At 46.1% G+C, this 26,488-nt stretch overlaps 2 protein-coding genes across 2 annotated transcripts in view; one reads left to right on the top strand and one right to left on the bottom strand.

Moving 5' to 3' along the window:
* Itga9 (integrin subunit alpha 9) overlaps positions 1–26,488 on the top strand; it is a 313,338-nt gene that overhangs the window by 77,284 nt on the left and 209,566 nt on the right. Inside the window, exons 14-15 of the mRNA XM_048794712.1 lie at positions 586–740; positions 7,118–7,278. Of these exons, the coding sequence (XP_048650669.1) occupies positions 586–740; positions 7,118–7,278 (316 nt within the window). The remainder of the gene's footprint in view (positions 1–585; positions 741–7,117; positions 7,279–26,488) is intronic.
* LOC107144950 (DNA-directed RNA polymerases I, II, and III subunit RPABC4-like) lies at positions 19,099–21,709 on the bottom strand. Its single transcript, XM_048795333.1, has 2 exons — positions 21,614–21,709; positions 19,099–19,278 (listed from the first exon to the last, which is right to left on the bottom strand). Exons 1-2 carry the CDS (start codon positions 21,707–21,709, stop codon positions 19,099–19,101), a joined length of 276 nt encoding a protein of 91 aa, XP_048651290.1.

Genomic DNA, 26,488 nt, shown 5'->3' with positions numbered 1-26,488 from the left:
CTGCCCTTGAAGTGCTTTGCTGTCACCAGCAGGGACTTCATTAATCAAGGTCATTAAGAAAAATGGTCCCTGAATTGGTAGAGATAAATGAAGGAGGCGGTTCAGCCAGTTGGAGGGACTGCAGTTTGTGCTTACAATGGCAGTGAATGCTTTGGAGGACACCTGAGCTTGCCCCTAGTTCTTGAGCCCTGCCTTCTGGTGTAGGAACTCCTCTTAAATACACCCATAGCTCCCTAGTAAGTGGAAATCAGAACTTATTTGATAAAAATTTTTAAGTAATCACCCGGCAGCATCTGGTGGTTCACTTATGGCTTCAACCAGATGTGTTTGATTAACAACTAACTTGCCTTTATTATTAGAAGGCTAACCATTAATATATTAGGAAATGTGCTACTTTTAAGACCAGAAAAAGTATTTACAGAGCACACTGGACCTTCTCTCTTGGGGTTCTTTTTTTTTTTTTTTTCATACTTTAATCAAATGCTGGCTGAAGGCCCGGGATTTATCCTGTCTATGTAGTTCTTGTTTGATTCCCGAGAGCTGTTCTTTACCATGACTGAGTCATCTTCCCCTCTTGCCCTGCAGGGCCAGGCCGGTCATTACGGTGGACGTCTCCATCTTCCTCCCAGGCTCCATCAACATCACGGCGCCTCAGTGTCATGATGGACAGCAGCCTGTGAACTGCCTGAACGTCACGGCCTGCTTCAGATTCCACGGCAGACACGTTCCGGGAGAAATTGGTAATGAGTCACCGAGTCAGGGCTCGGGTTACACATCTTAGCTGGAGTAGGATTGCAGGATGGTGGGCAGCTGTGGGACGTTTCGGAGTTTTCTCCTGCCCTGCATCGGCCGGCTTTGCAGGCAGAAGATGGGTGGGCTGGACACCCCTTCCCTCAGAGCTCCCTCCCCTCTCTCTCCTGCTCATCCACAGCTCTAGGACACATGATGTTGGACCCCAAGCATCCTTTGCCCAATGTACGTGGACCAGACTCAACTTCACTGGACCATGGGCGGGCCAGGCTGTGGGAATGTGGTGCCAGGGAGCCTGGGTCTTATGGAACATTCCATGCAGTTAGAAAAAAAGAAGTGATGGTCTTTGGAGGCTCCCCGTGGAGTTTGCAGCATCAGCCAGATGTCGGGGGGATTATTCCATTTACTGTGGGATCAGGACGTGGAGTTTTCAAAGGCTTAGGTTTTCAAAAGGGGGGGCCCTGCTTTGGCAGCGCAGAGAAAGCAGGTGGTAGCTGTCCCTGCTATTTCTTAGACTGGGGGGAAGGCTGACTTGCTGTCCTGCCTCCAGAGACTGGATGAAGCCCCAGAACAAGACAGGGTCAGCGTTGATTAGAACACAGAGCACGGGATCATTTGGAGGAAATGATTCCAGGATATTATGTAGATTAATAGGTGCTTTGTTTGTACTTGGCAAGGCTGATTGAGTAGAAAGAAAAATTCCACGCGAACAAACAAAATCACGATAAAAGCCTGTATCTCTTTTCCAGAGAGCATTTGCAGGCCAGGGCCATTCTCTTGATTTCCTTCGTTGGTCTCTTGAGAAGCGCGGAGATGGGATCGTGAGGCAAATCCATGTTCGATCAATAGTTATGAGGCCCTTACAAAGTGCCAGACACTGTTCAGCCCTGGGCACAGAGTAATAGACAGGATGGGCATAATCCTTGCCCTCATGGGGCTTTTGTTTTGGGGGGAGAGGAGTCTTTCTTGCTTGCTCTTCTAGACACATGCAGGCTCCTTGGTTGGCAGATTTATGCTGGTACATGAACACAGATTTCTCACTCCAACAGTGGACTCCCCCAAGGGCAAGTTCATAATGTGTTTAAGTAGTTGAAAAACAAGAGTTCTGCCTGTCCCCAGGAGTGTTATTCATCACTTCATCCTTTCCCTGGGGAGCTGCTTACAGCCTCATGGAGCCTCCTGGTTGGCCAAAGGAAGGGTAGATAGTGATCTTGCTCCTCTCTGGACAGGCTGAAGCCTGACCTGTTCATTTCTCTCCCTGAAGGCTGGGAATCCAGGCTGGCACCTCTGGACTCTCACCAGTGTTGAATGAAAACCAGGGTGGGTTTGGGGGTGAGCCCTCCATGGTTCTGTTTTGCACACTGACCCAGTGCTGCTGCGTTTCCATTGGCTGTCAGATAGCCTGATGAAGTTGTGAGTGAGCAGAGGTGTCTGCCCTGCCTCTGGACAAGCTATCGAGCCCAGGGCCTGAGAGCTGGCCATTCACACCAATAGGGGAAATTGGGTGGAAACGCGCAACTTGACCATGGGCCCTTTTTCTGCTTTAGGGATGCATTTCTATTCTGGAGAGTGTTTGCATGCAGAGAACATCCTCTGAGTCCTGGTCTTTTGAGAAGCAGGCAGTGGGATAACAAGGGAAAGTGAAGATGAGTAAGGAATGGGGGAACCTTCAGTCTGGTAATGACTGTGTCATTCCTTGAGGAAAAGAGGGAGAAAACGTAGGAAAGCTGTTAAAGTAGAAATAACCCTTTCGCCTTTTCTCCTGGGAAACTCTAAGGGAAACCCTGGAAGGAGAATTTATGAGTAGATTTTTCCCAGCAGAAATCTTCTTCTGATGGAGAATGGGAATGATTCGAAACTGGCTGGGAGAGACCAGAGCCAGAGTTGATGGGAGACAGCTGGCTCCCTCCTGGCCCAGGCTGGTGTGGGGGGTCCTAAAGAACCAGCTGGGGGCAGGGGAAGGAGGGAGGGAAAGCATCCCTCGGGGCTCATCAGCTTTTCCATCAACATGACATCATTTGACATGGCAGGAACACGAGCTGCCAGAATGGAAAACCTGTAGCCGTGAGATGTGCTGTTGGAGCAGGGCCCGGATCAGAACCAGCACCCTCTCGGGGCTGGTTGTCTGCCTCATGTGAGGGGCAGCTACAGTACGCCCCAAACCAAGTGAGCTGATTGGCTGCTGCTCTGACACATTCTCCACTTCCCATGGAGCCCATTCCCAGCCCCCCTGGGGACTTGGGTGAGTGCTGTTTAAAACTATCAGCGGAGCCCAGAGCTGCAGAATGATCTTTGTTTCTTCTTACTGCCTGCGGCTACAAGACCCTCCTCACTCAGGCAGGGTTTCTCATGGTGCGTCTTGCTTCTAGAAGAGTCAGACACAGAATTGACTATTTTTTGGGTCATTTCAAATGTCAAAATAAATTTTGAACCAAGGAGAAGCAGTAAGTAGACGGTTCTCGAGATGAAATGCTTCCAAAATGATTGTACTTGGCGAATAGGCTAATTCAGTCTGTCCATGATTGTTACCTTTCAGATTTTTCTGAAATGTTGAGAGTGTTGGCATGCACACTCCCGCCTGGGGCAGAGCAGTGTGCCTCATTTTCAGCTCAGTCTCTGAGCTGCTGCTCTTCCTCCCCTTCCTTGAGTTGCAGGAGATGCCACATGTCTACAGTTCTGCAGTTTGAGGATGGAAGTTGGTGTTTTTTAAAGTACCCAATCCAGTGCTGGGCACATGTTGAAGGTCAAATCCATTCCCTTTTCTTGACTTCCCTGTGTTAATCTGGGTCATCCCCCAAATAGATCTAGAGTCAAGGATCCAAGTGCACATCATTGATTCAGGAGTAAACTCTGAGCCGGGCTCGGTGGCCCATGCCTGTCATCTCAGCAATTCAGGAGGCTGAGGCAGGAGGATCACAAGTTCAAGGCCAGCCTGGGCAACTTAGCAAGACCTTGTCTCAAAATGTAAAATAAATAAATAAATAAATAAATAAATAGGACCGAGGAATGAAACTCAGTGGTAGAATACCCCCTGGGCTCATTCCCCAGCATCACAAAAACAAAACTAGCAAAACCAGGGGTGATCCCTGGCAGCACCAGTAGGGAAATGGGGTACTGAGACAGCAAGGGTGGGCAGCTGTAGTCAGAGAAACGGAACAGGGAGGGAGGGAGACAGAAAACAGATATAAATATGAGGTTGGTTGGATGATGATGATGATGATGATGATGATGATTATTGGTGCTGGGGATTGAACGCGGGGCCTCTCACATGCTAGGGAAGAGCTCTACCACTGATCTGACCCCTGACCTTGATTGACTGATTTTAAAGAATTAGTTAATAAGATTGTAGGGGCTGATACATCTGAATTTTGCAGGGCAGGCAATAGGCTAGAGACCCAGGGCATAGTTGAGGTTGAATCTCAAATCCAAAGCAGGCTAGAAGCAGAATTCCTTCTTTCTGTGAGGGGACCTTAGTTTTTTTTTTTTTTTTTTTTTAAGACTAATGATTGGATGAAGCTCATCCACAGTATAGAGATCAATCTGTTTTATTTAAAGTCTGATTTAAATGTTGATCTCACTTTAAAAATACCTTCATAGTAACACTGAATTGATGCTCGGCAAAATATCTGGGTATTCTGTACAGCTCAGCCAAGTTGACACATAACTATCCTAGCAGCCATATAGGTGTATTACTCGGCAGGTTACCCATGTGGGCAGTTGGAACTTGTGGGGGAACCCTGAAAGTCAGCTCTGAGGCACCTTCTCCACTATCCCATCTAAAGGCTGAGGGAACAGGGATCCTGCCTCACGGAGGGCTGCCCAGGCCCTCTGGCCTGCCGTGCATGTTGGCAGAGCCACTAGAGAAAGCCCTGGGTAAAGGGACGCAGGTGCTGGTAGCTGCAGGTTGGGCTGGACCGCAGAGAAAGGGTTCGGGCCAAGAGGATATGGGTGGGGGATCGATACTGTCCGCTCTGTCTTCCTGTGTTCATTTCCACCCGGGGTTTTCTCTGAGCTCAGCCAACTTGTCTGTGGCACAATAGCTTTGTTCTGTTCTCTCCATTACTCCCTTTCCTGAGGCTGGCACCGTAGTTCTCTCACCTGGGAGGAAGGCTAGCCTGGGGCCACCAAGGACAGGCTACTTGGCAGCTGCCACCCTAAGTAGGTTCCCTGGCCAGGATCCTTCAGCTTGTCTTCCAGCAAGCAGTGTACTCTCCAGCTAACTGGGGCTTGGAGTCTCACTTCATTTCAACTTACACCCCCCACCCCACTTTTTTTTTTTTTTTTAACTGTTGGTCAGGGGAGTTGTAATCACTAGAAAGCAGATTGGTTGGAGTTCAGTAGTTCTGGATCTCTTTCTGTGTTTGGTTCTGTTTCTGCATCCAAAAAATAAGTTTTTAGGTGAGGTCAGGTAATTAAAAAAAAAAAAAAGGCATCAAGAACCGACATGGTAGGACTAGTCCGAAACCAGAGACTAGAGTTCTAGATTGCTCTCTCTGGCAGATGGCTCTGGCTTGGAACAAGTCTTTTCCCCTTTTGGACCTCAGTCCCCTCATCTTAAAGGTGGAGGGTTTAAACTAGTTGGTCTCCACATTGTTGCAAAGCTTCAATGGCCTGTGAATCCACAGCCCTTTGGCGTGTAACCCTTGAACTGGTGCCCATGTTTCCTGTGTTCAAATGGTTTCCCATATACATCTTTTCTTCTCCTTCCCTCTTCCTCCTCGGGGCTTCATACATGCTATGTAAGTACTATACCACTGAGCTACACTCCCAGCCCTTTTTATTTTGAGACAGTCTCATGAAGCTGCCCAGGCTGGCCTCCAACTTGTGATCCTCCTACCTCAGCTTCCCAAGTAGCTGGGGTAACTGCTTTGTACCATTGCACCCAATTCATACCATTCTTCTTAACGGTAATACTATCCTGGGATGATCCACGACCTCGGTCCCTCCTGCTGACCCAGCCTTGCTTTGGAAATCAGCTGTTTCTGGAACAAACAAGTTGGGGCAGGCTTGCCCTTGCTAACCAGGAATCCGCCTGCTTGGTGTGGCAAGAGCCCTGACATGGCAGTAGCCCAGAGAAGCAATTAGATGCAGCAGAAAGCCTGCCCAGGTCACCTTCCTCTCACCCTGGTTTAGACCTCCCCCTTTGATGTTAAAAGCCAGAGCTGCCCGCTGCCTGGCTTCATGGACCTAATGGCTGGCAGACACAGAACTGCATTTTATTGGTACCGAGGCCCTGGGTTCTAAGAGGCAGATGTGTAGAGATGGGCCTGGGTCATCTGCTTTCCCACTGCTCCGCCATCTCCTCCAGTTGCTTTAGGAATGGAGCTTCCTGTTATCTTATTTAAAACCATCAATATCTTCTCAATCCACAAAACAGTTAAAAAGAGTTACTACTTTTCTGTGCCCAAAAAAACGGTGAGAGGGGTCTGTCGATACTAAAGCCATATTTACCTAAGAAGCATACTGTTATAATTTACTTGGACTCTGAAATGATGGAGGTAAAACATTTTGGGTTTCTCCAGCATGCCTTTGACCTTGTAACCCTCCTGTTTTCACATCCCAGTCATTCTGCCAACTACCATTAGACCTTCAGGTACAGAGGAGGAGTTTTGTTTTTTTGTTTTTTTTCAGGGGTGGACCTCTATCCAGGCCCACTATGGCCCGGGTTTTGCTAGAGGGATGGGCACCTCAAAGTGCACGGTCACCATGCTTGGCCCCCTGAGAACGAGATCTGCTGCAGCCTTCCTCTGGGTTTTCAAGCATGTGGGCACCGTGAACGCGTGTCCTTGCCTATGTTGTCCCACCTTTACTCACAACAGCATCTGGCACGTAGTCAGTGCTCAGTAAGTTGTGAGTGCTGCAGTCCAGTGGACACAGTGAGCAGGACTCCTCATTCATGAGATGAGATGAAGTTATTGGACGTGATTGTTCCCTTGTGGTGGGTGGTCTCACCCAGGATAGTCACTGCATGGTGCCACCATCATTTCAGAGGCTTCTAGTGACAGGCTGCAGATGTGCCACGATGCTTGCTTCTCTGAACACTGCCCTGGGTCGGGTACAGCTAATGGTTGACGAGTGTGTCAGCAGCTCCCCTGGGACCTCGTGGTGGCATGAAGTTTAAATTGGGGTAGTCATGAGGTACATACATGAGTGTCACCACAAAGACAGAGTGCATCCTGGTTCTGTCTAGATTCTGTGAGCACCTGGCTGCACACGTCTGTCCCAGCAGGTCCTGACGTGGCCCACGGTCCTCCATGCTCTGGAGGGCAAGGTGTCCTGTGAAACATGCGTGGATCCTGTGAGGGGGAGGGGAGGTGGCCTGGCCCCTCTATCTTTTCTGACATTTTGACCTCTTGTTTATTGGCAGGCCTCAATTACGTTCTGACAGCAGATGTGTCCAAGAAGGAGACGGGCCAGCTGCCCAGGGTCTACTTTGTGTTGCTGGGAGAGACTGCCGGCCAGGTCTCAGAGAAACTACAGCTGACCCACATGGAGGAGACGTGTCGTCACTACGTGGCCCACGTGAAGGTCAGTCCCTTCTTCCTCCTCATCCTCAAATTCTGATGGCATTAGATGTTCTTTTGGAACTAGTCGAAGCTACTTTGTGTTTATGTGTTCTCCAACGTCCAAATTCTATTTCACAAGGAGAAGAATGTTTATTTCTTCCTACTGTTTTAAGTTTCTGACAGCCCTTTTATGTGTTTGATAGTACTGGTCTCAGACTCTGAGAGGGATTACAGGGACCAGGAGGCCAGTGATGATCCTGACTTTTGAGAGTGTTCTCATCCTCTTTCCTCTGTGAAGTCCAGTGGTCTTCCTGGAGGGCAGCCTCAGAAGCACATGCCTCCAGGCTTGCAGTAGTGCTGGATCTCACCATACCTGATGGCTTTCTCAGTAGCCCACTATCTATTTGTTCATAGGCAGAATGAAGGCATTTTAAAACTGGTTTGCCAAATTTTTCTTGCTTGATTACTTTTGTTTCTTTTAGGAGTGCATGTTTGACCTTTCCCTCCTATCTCTAAATCAACTTCCAAATGTTTTGTTCCTCTTGAAATTATTGTTAAATACACTTTGCTGCTAACACAGGATACTGGATTTGATTGAGTATAGAGTGGTCCCTTTGCCAGGTGGGACTCCTGGAAGTGCTTGATACTGCAGGAATGGTCAGCCACTGAGCCAGGGCAGGGCTCATGGTAGGTAGGTGGAATGCATGTGGGTTTTAGAGTCATACAGGCCTCGTGTGTATTCAACTGGATGAGCATTGTACCCTCTCTGTGACTCAGTCTCTGACTCTATGAAATGCACACAATAGTATTTGCCTCGAAAGTGGCCATGTGAATTGAACACTGTGATCAATATACAGGTGATGATCAATTTATATTCTGTGCAGCCTACACTTGCACAGAGTCTGACAAATAGTAGGTATTCAGTGTTATTTGATTGGACTACACAGAACTGCCAATATTCTAACATTTTTGACTTAACAAAAACGGTAATTTCTTATAGCTTAACTTGATATGAGCCAGTGGATTTCTGACTGATAGTAAAAATAGCGTATGGGTCAGAGATGAAGTCTCTTTCTATTATTACGTTGATGGTGCCAGATCAGGAGAATAACAGCTGCTTCTGGGGTGTGTATAGAGAAGTGTCCCCACATCTAGGGCACTTGCTCTGGCCCAGAGCCTATGAGTCTGTGCCCCTGAAATGCTTCTCACTGGGGCTGGGCTCTGTCCTCTGCCAGGACTCGTGCTGGGACCTGCCTAGACCAGCTGCCCCAGCACTTGAGGTGCCGGCCATTTATAAAGCTGCCCACGTTCCTGTTAAGTCCCCAGCCCCTGCCCCTCTTGCTCTTGGATTCCATTGGCTTGTGATTGCCCTTGGGGGTGTGTGAGAGACTGCTCAGGACAGGCTTGTGTGCAAAGGCACTGAGTGTCCATGCTTTGTATTTTCACACTTGCTGGGGACAGGGCATCTTCTCTTGCACTTCCTTGTGCCAGGACTATGCCATCCGTGCTTTCCTTTGGGTTCTTTGTAACTTCTTGCTTTGACTGAGAAGTTATCCTTTGTGCATAGCCTACCAGGGGTCATCTCTGCAATTCAGGACCACAGAGAACCTGCATGCCTTTGTGATATGAACTCGGGGATGTCAATAGGGAGGACCAGACCTCAGCAGGGCTGCTCTGTGGCCTGTGAGGGCTACTGGGTGAGAGCAGGGCTGCCCCAGGGTTGGTCCTGTCACTTCATGATAATCTAGGGTTGCCACATTTGGCAAGTAAAAAATATAGGATTCCCAGTTAAATTGGAATTTCACCTGAGCAAAGAGTAATTTCTTTTAGCATACACACAGAATTTCCCCCTCAGCCATGGTTTAGTTTTCTGAGGATTCAGTTATCTGAAGTCAATCTAGATCTGAAAGTATTAAATAGAAAATTCTAGACATAACCAATTCATAAGTTTTAAATAATTCATTTTGTAGACCATTATAATGGTTGTATTTTACCATTAATTATTGGGTTTTTTTTGGGGGGGAGGCACTCAGCCACTGAGCCACATCCCCAGCCCTATTTATTTAGTGACGGGATCTCACTGAGTTGCTTAGTGCCTCACTTTTGCTGAGGCTGTCTTTGAACTCATTATCCTCCTGCCTCACCCTCCCTAGCTGCTGGGATTATAGGCATGTGCCACTGCGCCTGGCCATTAATTATTATTTATTTTTTACCTTGCCTAATTTGTGAATTGAGATTTACCATTGGTTCATATACAACATACATAAAACGGTATGTATAAGGTTCGGTCCTATCTGCGGTTTCATGTATACATGTAATGTTTTGGAACATGGAAAAGTAAGGACTATTGGATGTGCCAAATATTGCGTGGGACATACTAAAAACAATGTGTCATTGATCTGAAATTCACTTGTAACTTAGCCTCCTGGTAGCAGATTGCATTCTAGTGATCTTCCTCCATCCTGTAAGCAGGACTTCTCTGCTCAAACCCTGGCTGACCAAAGGAAAGACTTAGGTAGCCATGAGAAGAGGCGGAGAACAGAATTCCTGGGCGCAGGACCATAATGGACCTGTATGTGGTTATTTGCTCATGATATGGAGAGCCAGGGTGCAGGCCTGCGTTAGTGGACTGGGATGATGATGATGTTGCTTGGCCATTTTCCAAAGCAAGAAGGAGGGCTGAAGAGATACACCAGGAAGATACAACCCCTCTGTGGTCCTCGAGTCAACATTGCTCTTAAGGAGTGTTCAAGGTGCTAATCCTCGACAGCCACAAAGAAAGTGTTTTGCTATCAGTCACAGTCGGAGCCACAGTGGAGGACCTGTGGGATGGCGGAGTGCACAATCTCAGGCGAATGCTAGGGAGCTAGCTGGCTGCCCACAGTGCGGCCTGGCTGGCTGAGGAGGAAACGGGCAAGGCCTGTGGTTTATCGGGTTGTGGGAAAACAGCTGTGGAGGCCGTGGCTAGTGTGGGGGCTGAGGCTAGCAGCAAGGATGGGGGAAGGGAGGTGACAACCATCGCCTCCAGAGCAGGGACCGAGGACTGGGAGCTGTGAGTCGGGGCTGAAGAGCAAAACAGGGTCTCTACTGCAGAGGGCTGGCACTCAGCTTTATAGACCAGCCACGGAAGATAAATACACGCATTCTGGCTTATCACACGCCATATGGCCAGCAGACAGTGAGGCCGGCACTGGGGCCGAGTGTTTTGTTTAGGCTATCTTTAGGTCTTTTTTTTTTTCTCCCCTTTAAGCCTATTCCAATTTTTTCTTTTTTTTTTTAATTCCTCAGAAATTTTCATCCCAAATATGGTGATGAGTTTTTTTTATCTCTTGCAGGAGCCTGCCTGGGCTAACACCTGCCTCCCAAGCCGCCTATGTCCTCCCATGCTCCCTTCCATTCACCACCCTGGTGGGGCCTCCTGAGTTGGTGATAAGCCACATCCTCCTTTTCAAGGCCTGACTGTGGTCAGTGCTGACGTAGTTCTAGCTGCTTCCTTGACCTTTCCTCAGACACCATGCACCCCAGCTTATCTCCCCTCCTCCTCCAAATTGGTCCAGCTTTGGGGATGGGACCCCTTCTACTTGTCGAGAGGGTTGGAGAGCTCTGCTGGGCCCCACAGTCACAGCTGAAACCAGACAGCTACCTCCAGCCTCAGGGCTATCCATGACTTGGCCTCGGTTTACCTTTCTAGCCTCCTCATCTGCCCCCACATCACGTGTGCCTGGGCTCTTGCCGTGAGCTCTTCCCATTCCTCCTAAAAGCTGCCTCTCATGCTTCCCTGTCTTGGTTCTTGGGCTCACCTCAGTGGCTCTGCTCTGTAGTTATCAGAGGCCTGGTTCTTGGTGTATCCATGTAGAAAAAACACGTACTACCTGCATGATTTTTGCATTTTTTTGAGGGGGGGTGTCTTAAATCTCTACCTCCTGTCATACTTCTTATTTCATATTTTCTTTTAACCAGCTGACTTTCAGCCTTTTAGTCTTACGAAAAAAGAACTTTGACCCTTCCATGACCAGAAAATTAATTATTGCATGTCCCAAACAAAAAGTAACTATAAAAGTAAACACACTGAAGACAACAGTGTCATTGACTTCTAGTGGGAGTTTATCCTTTGCCAGTTTCTGCAGAAGCACCCATGCTCCCTTTGTGTTAGAAAGGGAGATTTCCTGGGCCCAGGGAACATTAAAGACACTCGCCAGAGTGTTCCACAGTGGAACTTTCTCCCTGATGCAGTCAGAAGAATTGATGGGGAATCAACTGGGGACTAGATTTTCAAATTAGAGGATCCTACCATGGAGCCACGTCTATGGATCATCAAAAATCATTTCATAATCCCTGCCCCCTCCAAAGTCCTAACCAGGCTCTGCGTTGATCAGAAATGCCTCGCCCCACCTTTCCTGCTGAAGGTTTGTCTGTTTTGAGAGGCTCAGTCAGTCCACGGGTTGGTGCCAGCCACTGGCCGAGCCCCTGGGAAGCTACCTTCATCTTCCTGTCTTGGAGCTGGTTCCATGCTGCCTGTTTCCTGCTTTGGGAATGATAGGCCCAGAATAAATACTTACAAACGGAACTTTGTTGGAGGGACCAACTGGGCCAGGTGGAGTTGGGGAGCATGGGGAGCCTCTGATAGGGAGCAGGACTTGCTCACCTCCCTATGTGCTAGATGCAATGGCGTGAGAAGGTGGAGATTTCAGTGTGTGGCATGTGCTGAAGAGTGGGTACCACTGCCCCATCGTGGCTGCTGTGTTTTCTTACATGTATTTGTCCAGACGACAGCAGTGCTCCCACCTCTGGTCCTGCACAGTACCTCGAGGGAGTAAGCCTTGTGTGAGATCAATAGCTTGCACGTGTTGGGCAGGCAAGCAGCCCACTAAGGAGCCAAGCAATCATGGCAGCAGTTGAATTTAATGGTGGGGAAGACCAGGCAAAACCGAGTATGGGGCATTAGGTAGGTCATGCATTGCCTCCTGTGAGGATCAGGGACACCCTCCAGTAGGCCTTCAGGAAACCTTTGTTGAGCAGAACCGCATGTCAGACGTTGTGAAAAGGGCCAACACCAGTGACTGATGTTAAAAAAAAAAAAAAACTCCAGACAAGGGAATATGCACTTTGGCTTTCTGGGAAATTGCAAATGTTCATGAGATAATTCTTTTATGTTCCTAGAGGTGTTTTCAGGGGAGTTTGACTCTTAAGTTGCTGTTGTACCTTCATGACTCTGGGAGGAGGTGGGCGGATGCCTTGGTTGGCCTGGTCAGGATGTCACACGGGCCATGGTTTCCTGGGGCTTTGCCTGGTGTTTGAATCTGTTTCCATGTTCTCATCCCACAGAATGCCTCAGGACCCTGCTCAGCCACGTGGCATGCCGAGTCGAGTGCAGAGTGCTGGGATCCGTTGATCCCTGGGTTTCAGGGGTGCTGGAGGCTTTTTATTTAAGAAGCAGATAGCCAGGTGTTGTGCACATCTGTAACCCTCATGACTCAAGCAGGCTGAGGCAGGAGGATCACAAGTTTGAGGCCAGCTTCAGCAACTTAATAAGACTGTCAGCAACCAAATGAGTCTCAGATTAAAAAAAAATATGGCTGGGGATGTAGTTCAGTGATAAAGTGCTCTTGGGTTCAATACCAAAAAGAAAAAATAATAAGCAGATAGTTAAGGGAGATTAACTTGTAGTGAGTAAAAACTCTGAGAAAGGAAAACGGTTTCCTTCCTCATTTAGAGAATAATATGCTAAATGTCTTGGTCATCTTGATAATTCGTAGACATAACTAAAAAAGTTGCAGGGTTTGGCAAAAAAAAGGGCACAGACTTAGCTACAGGAAGTCTTAAAACCTCTATTTGTTTTTTAATTACTAGTATATGCAAGTAGTTAAAAATGTTTGTTGGGGGGGAGTATCAGGGATTGAACTCAGGGGCAATCAACCATTGAGCCACATCCCCAGCCCTATTTTGTATTTTATTTAGAGAGACAGGGTCTCACTGAGTTGCTTAGTGCCTCGCTTTCGCTGAGGCTGGCTTTGAACTTGTGATCCTCCTGCCTCTGCTTCTCAAGCTGCTGGGATTACTGGTGTGTGCCACAATGCCTAGCCTAAAAATGTTTTTAAGCTAAGAGTTATGCACAGAGAGGGTGTCTCTTGGACCCTCAAAAGGCAGCCATAGTTCCAGTTCTTATGTGTCTACAAAGAAATTGTGAATAAATCTAGAGTGTCTGCTTGCTTTTGTTTTCCTGAATGGCAGCATGCTGTGTACATGCTTGTGTGAACAAGCTTAATTTTTCTTTTAAGATGTCCAATGGTGGAACGGATATACAGATTTTGGCAAATCTATGCAATGGAAGGCTAGATGCTGATTGTGGTGGTGGTTGTGTAACTGAATACGTTTATTAAAGCTCACTGGAGTATATACCTAAAATTAGTGAATATTAGTCTGTTAACTATTTCAGTCAAACTTAGTTTTTTGTTTTTTAATGCCTTGGAGATTTTTCTGTACTGATGCAACTAGTATTTACCTGTTCTTTTCACGTCTGTATGACACTCTGCTCAAAAGGCCGTCTCTTAATTTATTTAACCTGTTCAGGACACCCTTTAAAGGTCATTTCTAAACTGACTTTATCTGGAGTTTATAGACTGGTACTCTCAGTTTTCTTCTCCAAAAGTGGTTCAGAGTCCTTTTACAGAAGACTCTGAAACTTGTCGTGGAAAGGGGGATAGCCCCCACTGGAGCAGAAGTCATAAGACATAAGTTGAGATACCTTCTCCTACTGCAGCCAGCTCCTTCTCCCTGTCTCAGACCTGTAGTGTTCTGATGGAGGATTGGTTAGGACCCCTGAGAGGGCAGCATGGAGGGACCCTAGTGGTCTCTGAGGTAGTCTTGGACATGTCCTTCAAAGGACAAGCCTCTCAGCCATGGGGTACCCAAGGAAAATGCGGGGGAATGTTCCCGACTCCTATATTAGCTTTGCACCTTTGGCAGGTTCTCCTGGTCTGTTGGTAGTGGACATGGCTTGAATGTTCACTTAGGGGTACAGGAAACTAGGGCAGGGGAGTGGGAAATCTGGGAGGAATAGACTTGATAAGTGAGAAGCCTCAGCATCATCCATCCCAGAGGTAAAGCTGCTCATGATAGGGTCTGGTTATATGGGTGCCATTGGGAAATGAGACATCGGGGCTTTGGAGATCACACTGGAAAGTAGCTCACTAAGAGTGGTTACTTGAGTACCTACTCTGGGAGGCCATGTCATGCATAGCTGGAGAGCAAATGGGACCAATCAAGAATGGAGGGGTGTGGAGAATGTTTGACATGGGATCTGATATTGTCCTGTAAGTGCTGTTTGGCCATTGATTTCTTCTTTGGCTGGAATGAAGGGTTCTTGGTATTCTGCATTTGGACATTGCCTTGGGGGACATTATGATTAGCAAAGGAAGGCTCAGAAACTGAATCCAGGGATTTGCTCACCTCGCATTCTTTTTTTGAAATAGGGCTGATATAAATAGTCATGCATTGACATTTTAATGGTTTTATCAGAAGCTTATTTACAATTTATGTAAGATAAAGTTTATAGCCATTGCTGTAGGTGAAATTTTCTTGTGAAATTGTCCCAGGCACCGTTCTATTATTTACCGTCACTTACACTGAGTTTATCCATCTGCTGGTGATGTCCCTATAACACCAAAATTCTTTGAAGTCTCACATAAAAATGTGTTCTCTTACTGGTTTTATCTTTATTTAAGATGTGATTGTAAAGGATTACAAAGATCCTGCCACCTCACACTTGGAACTTACATATCTATAAAGGTGATTCTCTTCAAAGTAATCATTTTCTAGTTATTCCTTCTTTGGGTGTATGTGTGGTACTAGATATTGAACCCAGGGTGCTCTACCACTGAGCTACATACCCAGCCCTTTTTATTTTGAGACAGGGTCTTGCTAAGTTGCAAAGACTTACCTAGAATTTGTTTTTTGGGGGGATGGGTGGGCATGAGGGGACCTGGGATTGAACTCAGGGGCACTCGAACACTGAGCCACGTCCCCAGCTCCATTTTGTATTTTATTTAGAGACAGGTCTCACTGAGTTGCTTAGCACCTTGCTTTTTCTGAGGCTGGCTTTGAACTTGTGGTCCTCCTGCATCAGCCTCCCTAGCCACTGGGAGTATAGGTGTGCGACACTGTGCCAGGTTTATTTATTTATTTATTTTATTTATTTTGTGCCAGGTTTAGAATTTGTAATCCTCCTGCCTCAGCCTCCTGAGTCACTGGGATCACAAGTGTGCACCACCATACCTATCATCATTCCTATTTCAAAATTTTCTTCTTGGTTTAAATAGTTCCTCACTTTTGGGTAAATATTTATTCTTTAGGAGGAAATTTAAATTTTGGAAACAGCCATATTTCTCAGTGGTCCTGGTTAGAAGATAAGAGAGTGTGACTGGGGAAAAGTGAGGTGTGATAATATAGAAATTAGGACTAGGAATTTATTTAGTAGTCAACCTCCCTTTGAAATGATTTATAAAGAATTTTTACAATATTCAAGGTGGGCAAGGTGGTTCATGCCTGTAATCCCAACAGCTCAGGAAGCTGAGACGGGAGGATTGCAAGTTTAAGGCCAGCCTCAGCAATGTAGTGAGGCCCTATGCAACTCAGTGAGACCCTGTCTCAAAAAATAAAAAGGATTAGGGATGTGACCCAGTGTTTAATAGTCTCTGGGTTCAATTCCCAGTTAAAAAAAAAAAAAAAAAACTACAATATTTAGAGTGATAGTCATGGGATCAGCTAACACTAGCCGAGTGTTTCCTATGTGCCAGTTACCACATGTAGAATAGTTGCTGTTTTTATCCTCATTTTATTGTTTGGGAGTCAAGATATAGAGGAGCTGAGGAATTGGCCTACGGCTTTTACAGCTAGTAAGTAGTAGAGACAGGGTTTGAACCTAGCAATCCTGGGTTTTTAACCACTGCTCATAGAGATAATCTAGAACTAACTAGTACTTGTGTGTCACATACTATTCTAGGATGTGATAAGTGAATAGAAGTACCTTGTCCAAGGTTGTAAGGCTAGCGAGAGGCTTCACGTCTTTGTCATAATGAATCCTGTGAGCATCTCAGGGCACATGGCCCAGAGGTGGCAGCTACTGGTGATTAACAACTGGCTCTCGGGGAGGGGTCACCTGACTTGAAGCATTTTGCCCATTTCCCTGATGTCAATATTCTCCTCGTGGTGGATTTCAAGCTACCAGTATGAGTTCACTGAGTGTGTAGTTAGGAAGAGAGGTGCAGTAGCCCACTCTTGTATTCCCAATAGATCTAAATAACCTCCAGAGCATAGATGCTAGAACAATACAGTAAAATAATTAGGAAGTGATGAGTTTTAAGTATTTATGATCTTTACCTTAATATAACTTATTGTAAGTACCCAGTTTGACTTTTCCGGATGGCTGTGTTTAACACTGGCTTAAAGACCTTCTGGAACTTGAGCAGTGGACTGTTGTAAGCCGGTGCCAGCAAGCTCCAGCATAGCGCTGCGTCTGCTGTGATAATAAGCTGGTCACATCCCTGCAGCCATGTCTAACCCATGGCCGTGTCATTATCACAGTCTTTTATCTTGGTTTCCTGTGGCTTTTTAAATTGATGAATAAAAGGAAAGTAAATTTGTGAGGACAGTTTAATCACTAGACTACAGCTTTTATGTTTGTACATTTGGTTCAGAGGCACTCTTGTGTTTTGACTGAATTTATTAGCTCATGTAAGAAGTTTACATTGCAAATAATGGAAAAAGATTTTACTGAACTGTATTGAGGCTTTATTCCTCACCCTGGCCTCACACAAGCATGTGGGGATTCTGCTCAGCAGCCTTTGCATGCTGAAGAGCAGTAAGTTGCTGATCCTTGTGTTTGCTTGGAGGCGGGAGGGGCTGGTAAAGGGTAGATACGACCTCCCTTGGGTCTGTTTGAACTCTGAGGATTTGTTATTTTCCTGAACTTGAATTTGGCCAGGTCTGCCTTAGTGCAGCATGGATATTCTTTGAGTCTTTTATCTTTTAGCCTTCTGGTCTTCTTGCTTGGTGACTTCATCAAGTAAAACTGAAGGGCTCGTCCTACCCTTTTCTTACCAATTATTTTCTCAGCATATCAAGGTGGCCCAAATGATGCCATGGTTCTCTCCCTTACCTTCTCCACCTTCCCAAGGCATCCATTCCCAAGTCATTCAGGGAATTCTCTGGCCTGCTAAGTGAGTCCCCATGTGACCTTAGCTGGTCCCTTAGGCTGCCTTGATCGGAACTCCCCACCTTCTGCCAGACTTTGGGTTCCCAAGTAGAGCTTTTCTGTGTGACCCCTTCAACTCCATGTGGAAGGGCCTAAGACAACCCTGGATGAAGACAGCAATGTTCTTGCGCAGGGAATGTACCATGGAGCAGCCTCCCATGCATCCTGGGCTGTCCCCAGGACCTGCTGCAGAGGATGAGGGGAGTGGCTTTCAAGGCAGAACTGATAATGGAAGTCATGTGTTTTGGAATCCCGAAAGGGGAAGTGGGGGCCAGCCATGCGCCATCATGCTGTACTCCATGTCAAGATGGACATGGATAAAAGCATTGGTCATGGGGCCGTGTCTGGATGGCAGTGTGGGGTGTGGGGGTTGCCCACAGCTCTTCTAAGGAAGGATTTGGAGCCAGCTAAGGTTTCCTGAAGGCCCAGCACATCTCAAACTTCACACTTGTCCTTCCCTCACATCCTTGGTAGTCTGTCCACCTGCTTTAAGGAAAGCAAGCCTGGCCCCAGAAGCCTTAGCACATAAGATGAGAGGACCATTATATTCAGCAGTTATACCACTGGATTATTTGTCTTTTGTTTTTATAAAAATATAGATTTTATTTCTGCCTGTATGATTAAAGAGAAGATGTTAGTTTGGGTCAGTGTACGAAGATGGCATCTTTTTATTTTGGAAGGGTGGTTTTAGGCCCTTGAACAAGAAAGTCATTTTCTCAGTAAGCATTTGACTGGATGGAAGTAAAGTGAATAGGGTAAAAGGTCACAAAAACACTGGATTCCAGTTGGTTTGGAATTGGGCAGACTTTTGACAAACATCCCATGTGCATGTTCTCCCTCCTTCTCTCCCTATCTGTCTCGCTCCATGTGTGTCTATACATTCACATGTTTTATGTAAAATATTATCTTTAAATAATGAGACTCAGAAAAGAATTACCCAGCTAGCACAAAAGACGGCCATAAATTCTTCCCCCAGGTTGCCCAAATGTTAACCACCATTATCATGCTTACTTTGTCATCTATCATACTCTTTATCCCTTGAAGGAAAGTTACAGGCAAGACTCCTTTTCCTCTACATACTACATCAGGCATCTTACCCCAGACAAGGACACTCTTAATCAGAGCATGCTTATTGAAGTCAGGAAATTTAAATATACATTACTATTAGCTCATCATGGAACTTCTCACATTTCTCCAGTTGTCTTCAGGTCCTTCTAGTGAAAGGGAACCCCAGAGCAAGTGTTGTTGTGACTTTTATCCTGGAGCCATTACTAGGAGTTACCCGTCTATGCCCTTGACATTTTTTAATAGGACAGGTCGGTTGCATTATAGAAGGTCCTTCTGTTTGGGTTGGTTTTGATCATGAGTTGATTGAAAAATGTGTGGTTTTTTTAAAAAAATTATTTCATTAAACAAAAAAGGTCTTTACACAAATTATTGATACCTAAACACAATTTGGTTTGGAAAATGAAATCATGTATATAATTGTATTCATAAGATAAGTGTGCTAAATGAAAAGCTGTACAGTGAGAAACATTAAATGGTCAAATCCAAGTACAAAGGAAGATACTCCTGAATTTCCATGTTTCATCAAGCATCAAAACCCACCAATCTTTGGTTTTGTTTCTTGTACATTATTCTATATCCACATTCTCTGCATCTGATTTGATCCCTGGATTTCATTTCATTTTCTATGTGACATTCTCCACAGATATATATCATTGGCTGCTGCTTTGGGGGTGAACCGTCCTTCCGGGTATCCACTCCTACCTATACATCAGAGACTTTATCCCACTTTCCCAAACAGAACCCAAAATGTACATTTGTCTGCAGGAGTATCGCAGAATAATTGTGACCTATGTATTTAAAAACATACATCCAACATTGGGTGTATTTTAGCTACTATTTTAATATGGTTTTCCAAACTCAGTTGCCATTCCCCATCAGGGGGCTTTCAGTAGTAAGGGAGGTGATATAATAGGAGAAGAGCTTACCACCTCTCTCCTCTGTACCCTGGAGCAGAGGCAAGTTCCAGGCCCTGAGAAAGGGATCAGTCATTAGTAGGGCTCTAAGTACCATGATATCTGCAGGGATCCTAGTCTGAGGGGAAAAAAACAGGGTGCCTCTGTTTTCCAGAGGTATCAGCTGGGAAATCTGTTCAGCTGTCAGGACCTGAGAACCAGTACAGGGTCGAAGCATATCAAGTTGAATTTTCTGTCTTCTAGAGGAACAGAAGTTGCGGATGTTGGTCCAGTGGCTCAAGAATGTTACTCTCTTGACGACCTACTTTTTCAAGAACTGTGCATTGGGTGGTAGAATGTCCTGGTCTAGTGGGCCAGTTCCAACCATGAACTGACAAGGATCCCTGCCCACTGGGAGCTCCTATCTCAGTGGAAGGACACAGACAGTAGAACAAAGAAGTAAACTGAAGTTTGCTAGAAGGTGGTGAGAGCTATGAAAACAAACTAGAACAAGATGGTGCAGTCTTGGGGCTCGGGTGGTCAGGCAACCTCATTGAGAAGGTGAGATCTCAGCAGAGACTTGAAGGAACAGGAGAGCAGCACAGAGGCATCTGGAGAAGTGTCCAGACAGGATCCCGAGTCACCTATTTGAGGGGAGCAGGAAGGCCAGTGTGAGAGGAGGATGGAGCGGCAGTGGTGTTAGGCACAGGCCATGTTGAACTTCACAGGCCCCGAGGAGGTCTTGGCCTTTATTCTGAGTGAAATGGGAGCTGTGCAAGGGATCTGGGCAGAGAGATGATGTACCCTGACTTCTGTGTTTAAAGGACCCCCTGGATACTGTGTTGGAATGGACTGTAGGCATAGGACAGAAGCAGGGACACTGGTTAGCTATGAGAGCTCTGGCTGGGCTAATCACAGTGAAGGTGAGAAGTGGTCTAATTCTGGGGTGTCTGTGTTTTGGTAGTGGGGATTGAACCCATAGGGCCACACTGTGGAACATGGTTCTTTTGGAACATTTACACACAAGTGCTTGTGTCGACACACAGGGGATGCACATGCATTGGAGGAAACCATATTAGAGAACTTTGAGTCTTGTGTCTGATGTCTTCTATTCTCAGTGGCATAAAAGATGGCAACATAAGAGGATGGAGACCTATTATGGAATTGCCTGTTGGTCTAGAAAGGTGCTCCTTCCTGATGCTCCTGTTGCATGGAGACGTTCCTCTTCAACCCAGCATCTTCCAAGGGCATGAACTGCAGTGCTTTTCCTGCTTGGGACAGCAAGGGCTGGGTGTGGTGGACCAGGCCAGCATGCTCTCTGGTCAACTTCGTGGTCTTGAGCAAGTTTCCTCATCTTTATCGCCAAGCTTCAGCTTCCTGAAACTGAGAAAGGGAAGACTCAAAATAATTGTAATATTGGTTTATTAGAAGGCATCTGGTAAACAGCATCCCCCTTTCCCCTCACCTCTACCCCATGTATCTTTTACCCACCTGACTGCTGCATTCAGAATGAGTCAAGACTTGTGTCGTAGGTGTTTGGGGGAATTTTTTTTTTTTTAAATGATTAGAAGCAGATGGTGAAAAGAAAATAAAAAGTAAATGATCTCTGTGGGCAAAGAAGAGGGCAAATAGTGACCCAACTCTTCCTGCTGGCATCTGTCTTCTCCATCTGGAACAGAGCCTCTCAGTTGTCTTAGTGAGCCCGTTGACACAATTCCTCAAATGGCACCATGATCGCCAAGCACCTGGGGGCCTTGTTAAATGCAGATCCTGATACAGCACGTCTGAGGTGAATTTCTAGCAAGTTCCCTGGTGACTCTGATGCTGCAGGTCCATGAAGTAGGGAACTGGGAAAAATAGGGACCCAAAGTTACAGGTGAAGGATGGGTGACATAGCCCGTTCAGCTGGCAGTTGACCCAGCTGGTAGCTCCTGCTTTGTTCTCCAGTGTTCCAGTTTGGATGACACTCCATTTTTTGAGCACTCAGTGTGTGCCAGCCACTCTGTGAGCCCTGGGGAGATGGAGACCACTGGGACCTCTCAGGAGCTGTTAGTCTGCCCGGGCATCTGGTCTGACCCCCGATTCCTCTATGCCACCCTCTTCCACAGGGGACTGGTCTGGGGGCTCTCTGGTCCCACTCAGACGATAGCTGTCTTGGCAGCTGCTTCCTGCATGGATTTGTGTGTTCGTTTCTTGTAGGACAGGGCGCTTAGGAAGTGAGCACCATCACCCTGGGCCATGTCTGGGCAGGGACCCTGAAAATACTGGTTAAATGAGCAGGTGCAAGTGTTACCTCTTCCTTACTGTCCATTTCTTAAGAATCGATAGAGGTAATGGATTGAACTTGAGACACCCCCCTACCCCCCACCCCTAGTAATAGATCAAACTTTTTGAACCTAGAATTAGGTATGTAAGACTCTGAGTACACATGACATAACCGTTTTGGAGTCTTTAATATGAAATCTGTTTCTGGATAATCTCTGTCCTTGGGTATAAACCTAATACAGGGAAAAGACAGGCCAGAAATCGTCACCCCTGGGGGTGGTGTAAGGCGGGAAGTGAGGCACTGCTTATGGAGAGCTAAGCTCAGCATGCAGAGTCCACTGAGTTGGAGTTTCCAGGCAGGTGTCCTTGCTACCTCTGGATACCCTTTGTGATTTGGTTTGTTAGTTAGTAACAGACCCACCAGGTGGTGATGGCTCAGTTCTGAGCCTCCCCAGCTTCCTTACCCTGGAGGGAATGAGGGAGTGACTCAAACAATTTCAGGAAACGGTTCAAGGCTGTTAATTTGCCTTTAAGAAAACCAGACAACTGTGTGGAAAGGCAGTTCACTGGCTGGGGGGCCTGGTGGCAAGTGGTGAGACCCTTGATTCAAATGAAGGGAGCTGTACCTGGGCCCCAGGGCCTCATGGCAGCATTGCTCCCTGCTAGCCAGCGTGAGGAGTTGTCCCCATGGCAGGAACTCCAGAGCAGCACTGTGCAGTGTCCTTCAAACCACAGAGGGGTTACGAATTTTCTAGAAGCCACACTGAAAAAGTTAACTAGAAGAAATTAATGGCATGTGAATTAGTTTGCCATAACAAAGGCCTAAGACTAGGTAGCTTAAACATCAGAAATGTATTCGCTCATGGTGCTGGAGGCTGAAGCCACAGGGTTGGGTGTCGGCTGGGTAGGTTTCTCCTGAGGTCTGTCTCCTTGGCTTGCTGGGTTGGCTTCTCACTGTGGCTGCATGTGGTCTGTCTTCTGTTCCACCCATACCTGATGTCTCTGTCCCAATTTCCTCTCTTGGTAAGGATACCAGTCCCTTTGGATAAGGGCCCACTCTAATGGCCCCATTTTCACTAATTGCCCTTTAAAAAGTCCTATCTCCAAATATAGCCAACATTCTTAGGCATAGGAGTTAGGACTTCAGCATATGGATTTGGGGAGAACACGTTTCAGCCCATAACACATATTACTTAGTCCAGTATAGCCAAAATATTATTTTACCCTATAGTTAATATGAAATTATTAAGAGGTATTTACATTTTATTCTGTATTAGGGCTTTGAAGTGTGGCATGTGTTTTAACCACATTTCATATGCTCACTAAATCCTTGTGGATAAGGCTACCATATTGGACAGTTCAAGTCCAGAGCCAAACCTCCTGAGACCTCTCTTCTTGACTTGCGGTGACAAGTCACATGAGAGTAGGGGTGCCTGGGGATGGTTGCAGAGAGCTCTGAGTGGATTCGTATAAACCTCTGAATTTCTTAAATCAACTAGTATTAAAAGTGGACCTTCCATCAGTTGAGATTTGGAGGAACATTTTGGTATCATAAAACTGGTATTCACATCAAGAGAGGTTAGGAAGCATGGTTCTGAAACTGGGGTTTCTGGAGCCCAAGTTCATGAGCATGGGGACGAGGATCTGAAAAATCTTTTCAGCACTTCAGAAAGCTTGGCAGGAGGTCACTGTCTAGCTGCTGAGAAGGTCAGCCTTGTGGCTCTCGGCCTATGTATCTGTCATTATGGTCTGCTTGTGATGCCATACGGATCAAGCTTTCTGCTTGACTTTTTATGGCATTATAGGGGTTTTTGCTTTTGATGACATTATAGGGGTTTTTGCTTTTGATGACTTATAGGGGCTTTTGGTGTCCTGCTTTAGAGGGATGGGGCTGAGTACTAAAAAAGTCCCTGGAGCCAGAGAGGCCCACCATTTACCAAGGGGCTCAAGTTCAAACCCTCTAGGCACTCCTTGTAGGCCCTGATAACACTATCAAGGCTTTGATGGGCGCACAGGATGATGAAGGAAATGAGCTGATTGCTGGCTAAGTGCTTCCTCTGTTGAAGTCAGACCATAAGCATTTCCTATGTGCCACAAATAATGCTCCCCACCTGTTTGCCTGCCTGGGAAATGTAGCACCAGCCACCTCAACCCCTCTGCCTTCTGTTTCTGGGGGTTCTTCCTATTCTCAGAGCATTGAGCCCTGAATGGGACACTGAGGGCCAGAGCTTCAGCTCTGCTCAACTGGCTGTGGGAGGATCCCACTGTATCTGACAGCCCAACCGGCAGTGGATGGTGTCAATGATCTGAAAGCCCTTCCTTAGGCTGAACCAGGGTCCAGCTCTGTGTAATCATACCCCCCAGCAGCCTCAGGCATCTGTCTCCCCTCTTCGGATCCCCACTTCCTGCTTCCCCCAGGCTCAGCATCCTGAGTTCCTGAGAACTTTGTTATTCTGCTAGTGGATGCTTTCATACTTGTTGTTTTTATTCCCCTTTTCCTCTGTAGTTGACCTCTTAGACATTCTCTCACCTCCCCCTGAAAAAGGTCAGGGAAAATAAAGAAGAAATTCAACTTTCTCATCAGCAACAGTGGTAGGGAAGATGCCTGGGTACATGGATATCTTCATTTCTTTCCTGCTAGCCAGGTCCCTGGAGTTGGTTGATACAATCCTATCACTTGGAACCATAGCTGGCAATTCTTCTGCCATGTTGGCAGTGACGTATCGGTCTGAATTCAACAGTGATGTTTATTCATGGGCACTCTTGAGTGACATTTGTTCTTCCTTTGTCCTCCACCTCCCCTGGCTTGATTCTCCTCTTTCCATCAGCCTTGTTAGAGAACTGTTAACATGTGGCAGATTGTATCCTTACTTGATTGATTAATAAGCCCCAGAATTCCACAAACTTGGGTTACAACCAAGGTAATACTGGCAAGAAGCATACAAGGAATCAAAGAAGTTTGGGATGATTTTATTAATAATAAAGCTGTAAAGAGCTCCAAAAAGATTTTTAAGATGCTTGGCATCAGGGACCATCTCATTTGTCTCCATATCCCCAGCATCAAGCAGAGTAATTGACATTGACTAATTGCCCAATAAATGTTCACTGAATGTTCGAAGATGCTGGGTTATGTCCAAGATGAACATATGCTCAAGATATTCTTCTAAAAGTTTTACAGTGTTAGTTATTGCATTAGGTCAGCGATATATTTTTTGAGTTAAAATTTTTTGTGTGTGCATCGTCCAAGATATTCTTCAACAGTTGTAGAAATATATTGTCATCATGAGTCGATTAATACCTGTCAGATCATGTAACCTGATAGTCAACTTGAAACACTTGGTCACCTGACAGCTCCTGCACTTTAAGGATGGCATTGGAAGGGACAGCTGGGAACTTCCTCTGACCCCTGAAATTGTTATTGTCATCACTGGGCTGTAGCAGTACATTCGTTTTTACCAGCCCTTCTCAAGGGTTGTGGCATGGGTGGCACTCGGCCCACACCTGGTTTCACGCTTGCCCATTCTGGATGCACTTGCACTTGACCACTCATCCCCTTTTGTTGAGTGCTGTTGCCGTAGTGCTGCAGCGAGCATCTTTGGGCCCTGACTGTTGTTTCTGGAGGGCAAATTCCAGCCGTAGCTTTGCTCGATCACTGTTATGGCCATTGACATTCCCTTGGATGTTGGCTTTGGGCAATGGCGCTGTCCACTGACACCCATCCAGAACCCTGCCCCATAGCAGCAGATGTTGAGCTGGGCTGGACTGGGCTGCTCACACCTTCTCTGTCGGCGCCTGGTGTTTGGTCATTTTGCCTGGCAGCGGTAATGCACCAGCTAATCCTTTTTATGAACAGTCCTTGATGAGACCCAGGTCCGTTTTAATGGCTTGACAACATAAGGAATATTACTCTGTATACCAGTGTTTTTTGTTTTTTTTTAAATAAGGATGGTGGCAAGTTTTATATCAAAAACCTAGATAAAGTTGCATGCTCAAATTTTGAAACAAATTGTATCCAACGTACTGCTTTTAACATGGGGCAGATTTCTTTATGGCAGGGCCCTGCAGACCTTCAGAAGCCAGTGTACCCAAGGAGGACACATGTTTTTACGTTTCCCTAATGTACTTGACCATGGAACACTTGAGGTTTAGGAAATACTGCTACAAGCAGATTAGTATTCTCTAAATAATTTGATCTAATGTCTTCATAGGTCTTTTTCTCTCTGTTTATATAGAAACTCTAGCTTAAATTTTAGTAATGGGGGGCTGGGGTTGTGGCTCAGTGGTAGAGCGCTTGCCTAGCATGTGTGAGGCACTGAGTTCAATTCTCAGCACCACATATAAATAAATAAAAGTCCATTAAATTTTTTTTTTTTTTTTTAGCCAGGTGTGGTGGTGTGCACCTGTAATCCCAGTGGCTTGTGAGGCTTAGGCAGGAGTATTGTGAATTCAAAGCCAGCCTGAGCAAAAGTGAGGCACTAAGCAACTTGGGCCCTGTCTCTAAATAAAATACAAAAGAGGGCTGATGATATGGCTCAGTGGTTGAGTGTCCTTGAGTTCTATCCCTGGTCCCCCCTGCAAAGGTTGTTTAGATATTTAAGTATCACTAAGTCCTTCCATTACTAAAGATTTTTTCTCTAGGTCTTTCTCATCGTTAAAACCTATTTAAAGATATTACAGGGCCTAATACCAATCTCTAGGGTCTCCACTATTTATAGACTTCAATCAATCCCAATGGTGACTTAATTGTTATATTT

Source organism: Marmota marmota, unplaced genomic scaffold, assembly GCF_001458135.2.
Source record: "Marmota marmota marmota unplaced genomic scaffold, marMar, whole genome shotgun sequence".
Classification (NCBI taxonomy): Eukaryota; Metazoa; Chordata; class Mammalia; order Rodentia; family Sciuridae; genus Marmota; species Marmota marmota.
Note: the sequence above shows the minus strand (reverse complement) of the source record. Positions and strands in the feature narration are given on the sequence as shown.

What these genes read in the sequence shown, in the direction of transcription:
- LOC107144950 (XM_048795333.1), bottom strand. Translation starts at nt 21,709, where the DNA reads ATGGCCCAGGGTGATGGTGCTCACTTCCTAAGCGCCCTGTCCTACAAG. An exon ending in CAGCTGCCAAGACAGCTATC is followed by an intron (nt 19,279 to 21,613) that starts GTCTGAGTGGGA and finishes TCTGATGTATAG; the next exon opens with GTAGGAGTGGATACCCGGAA.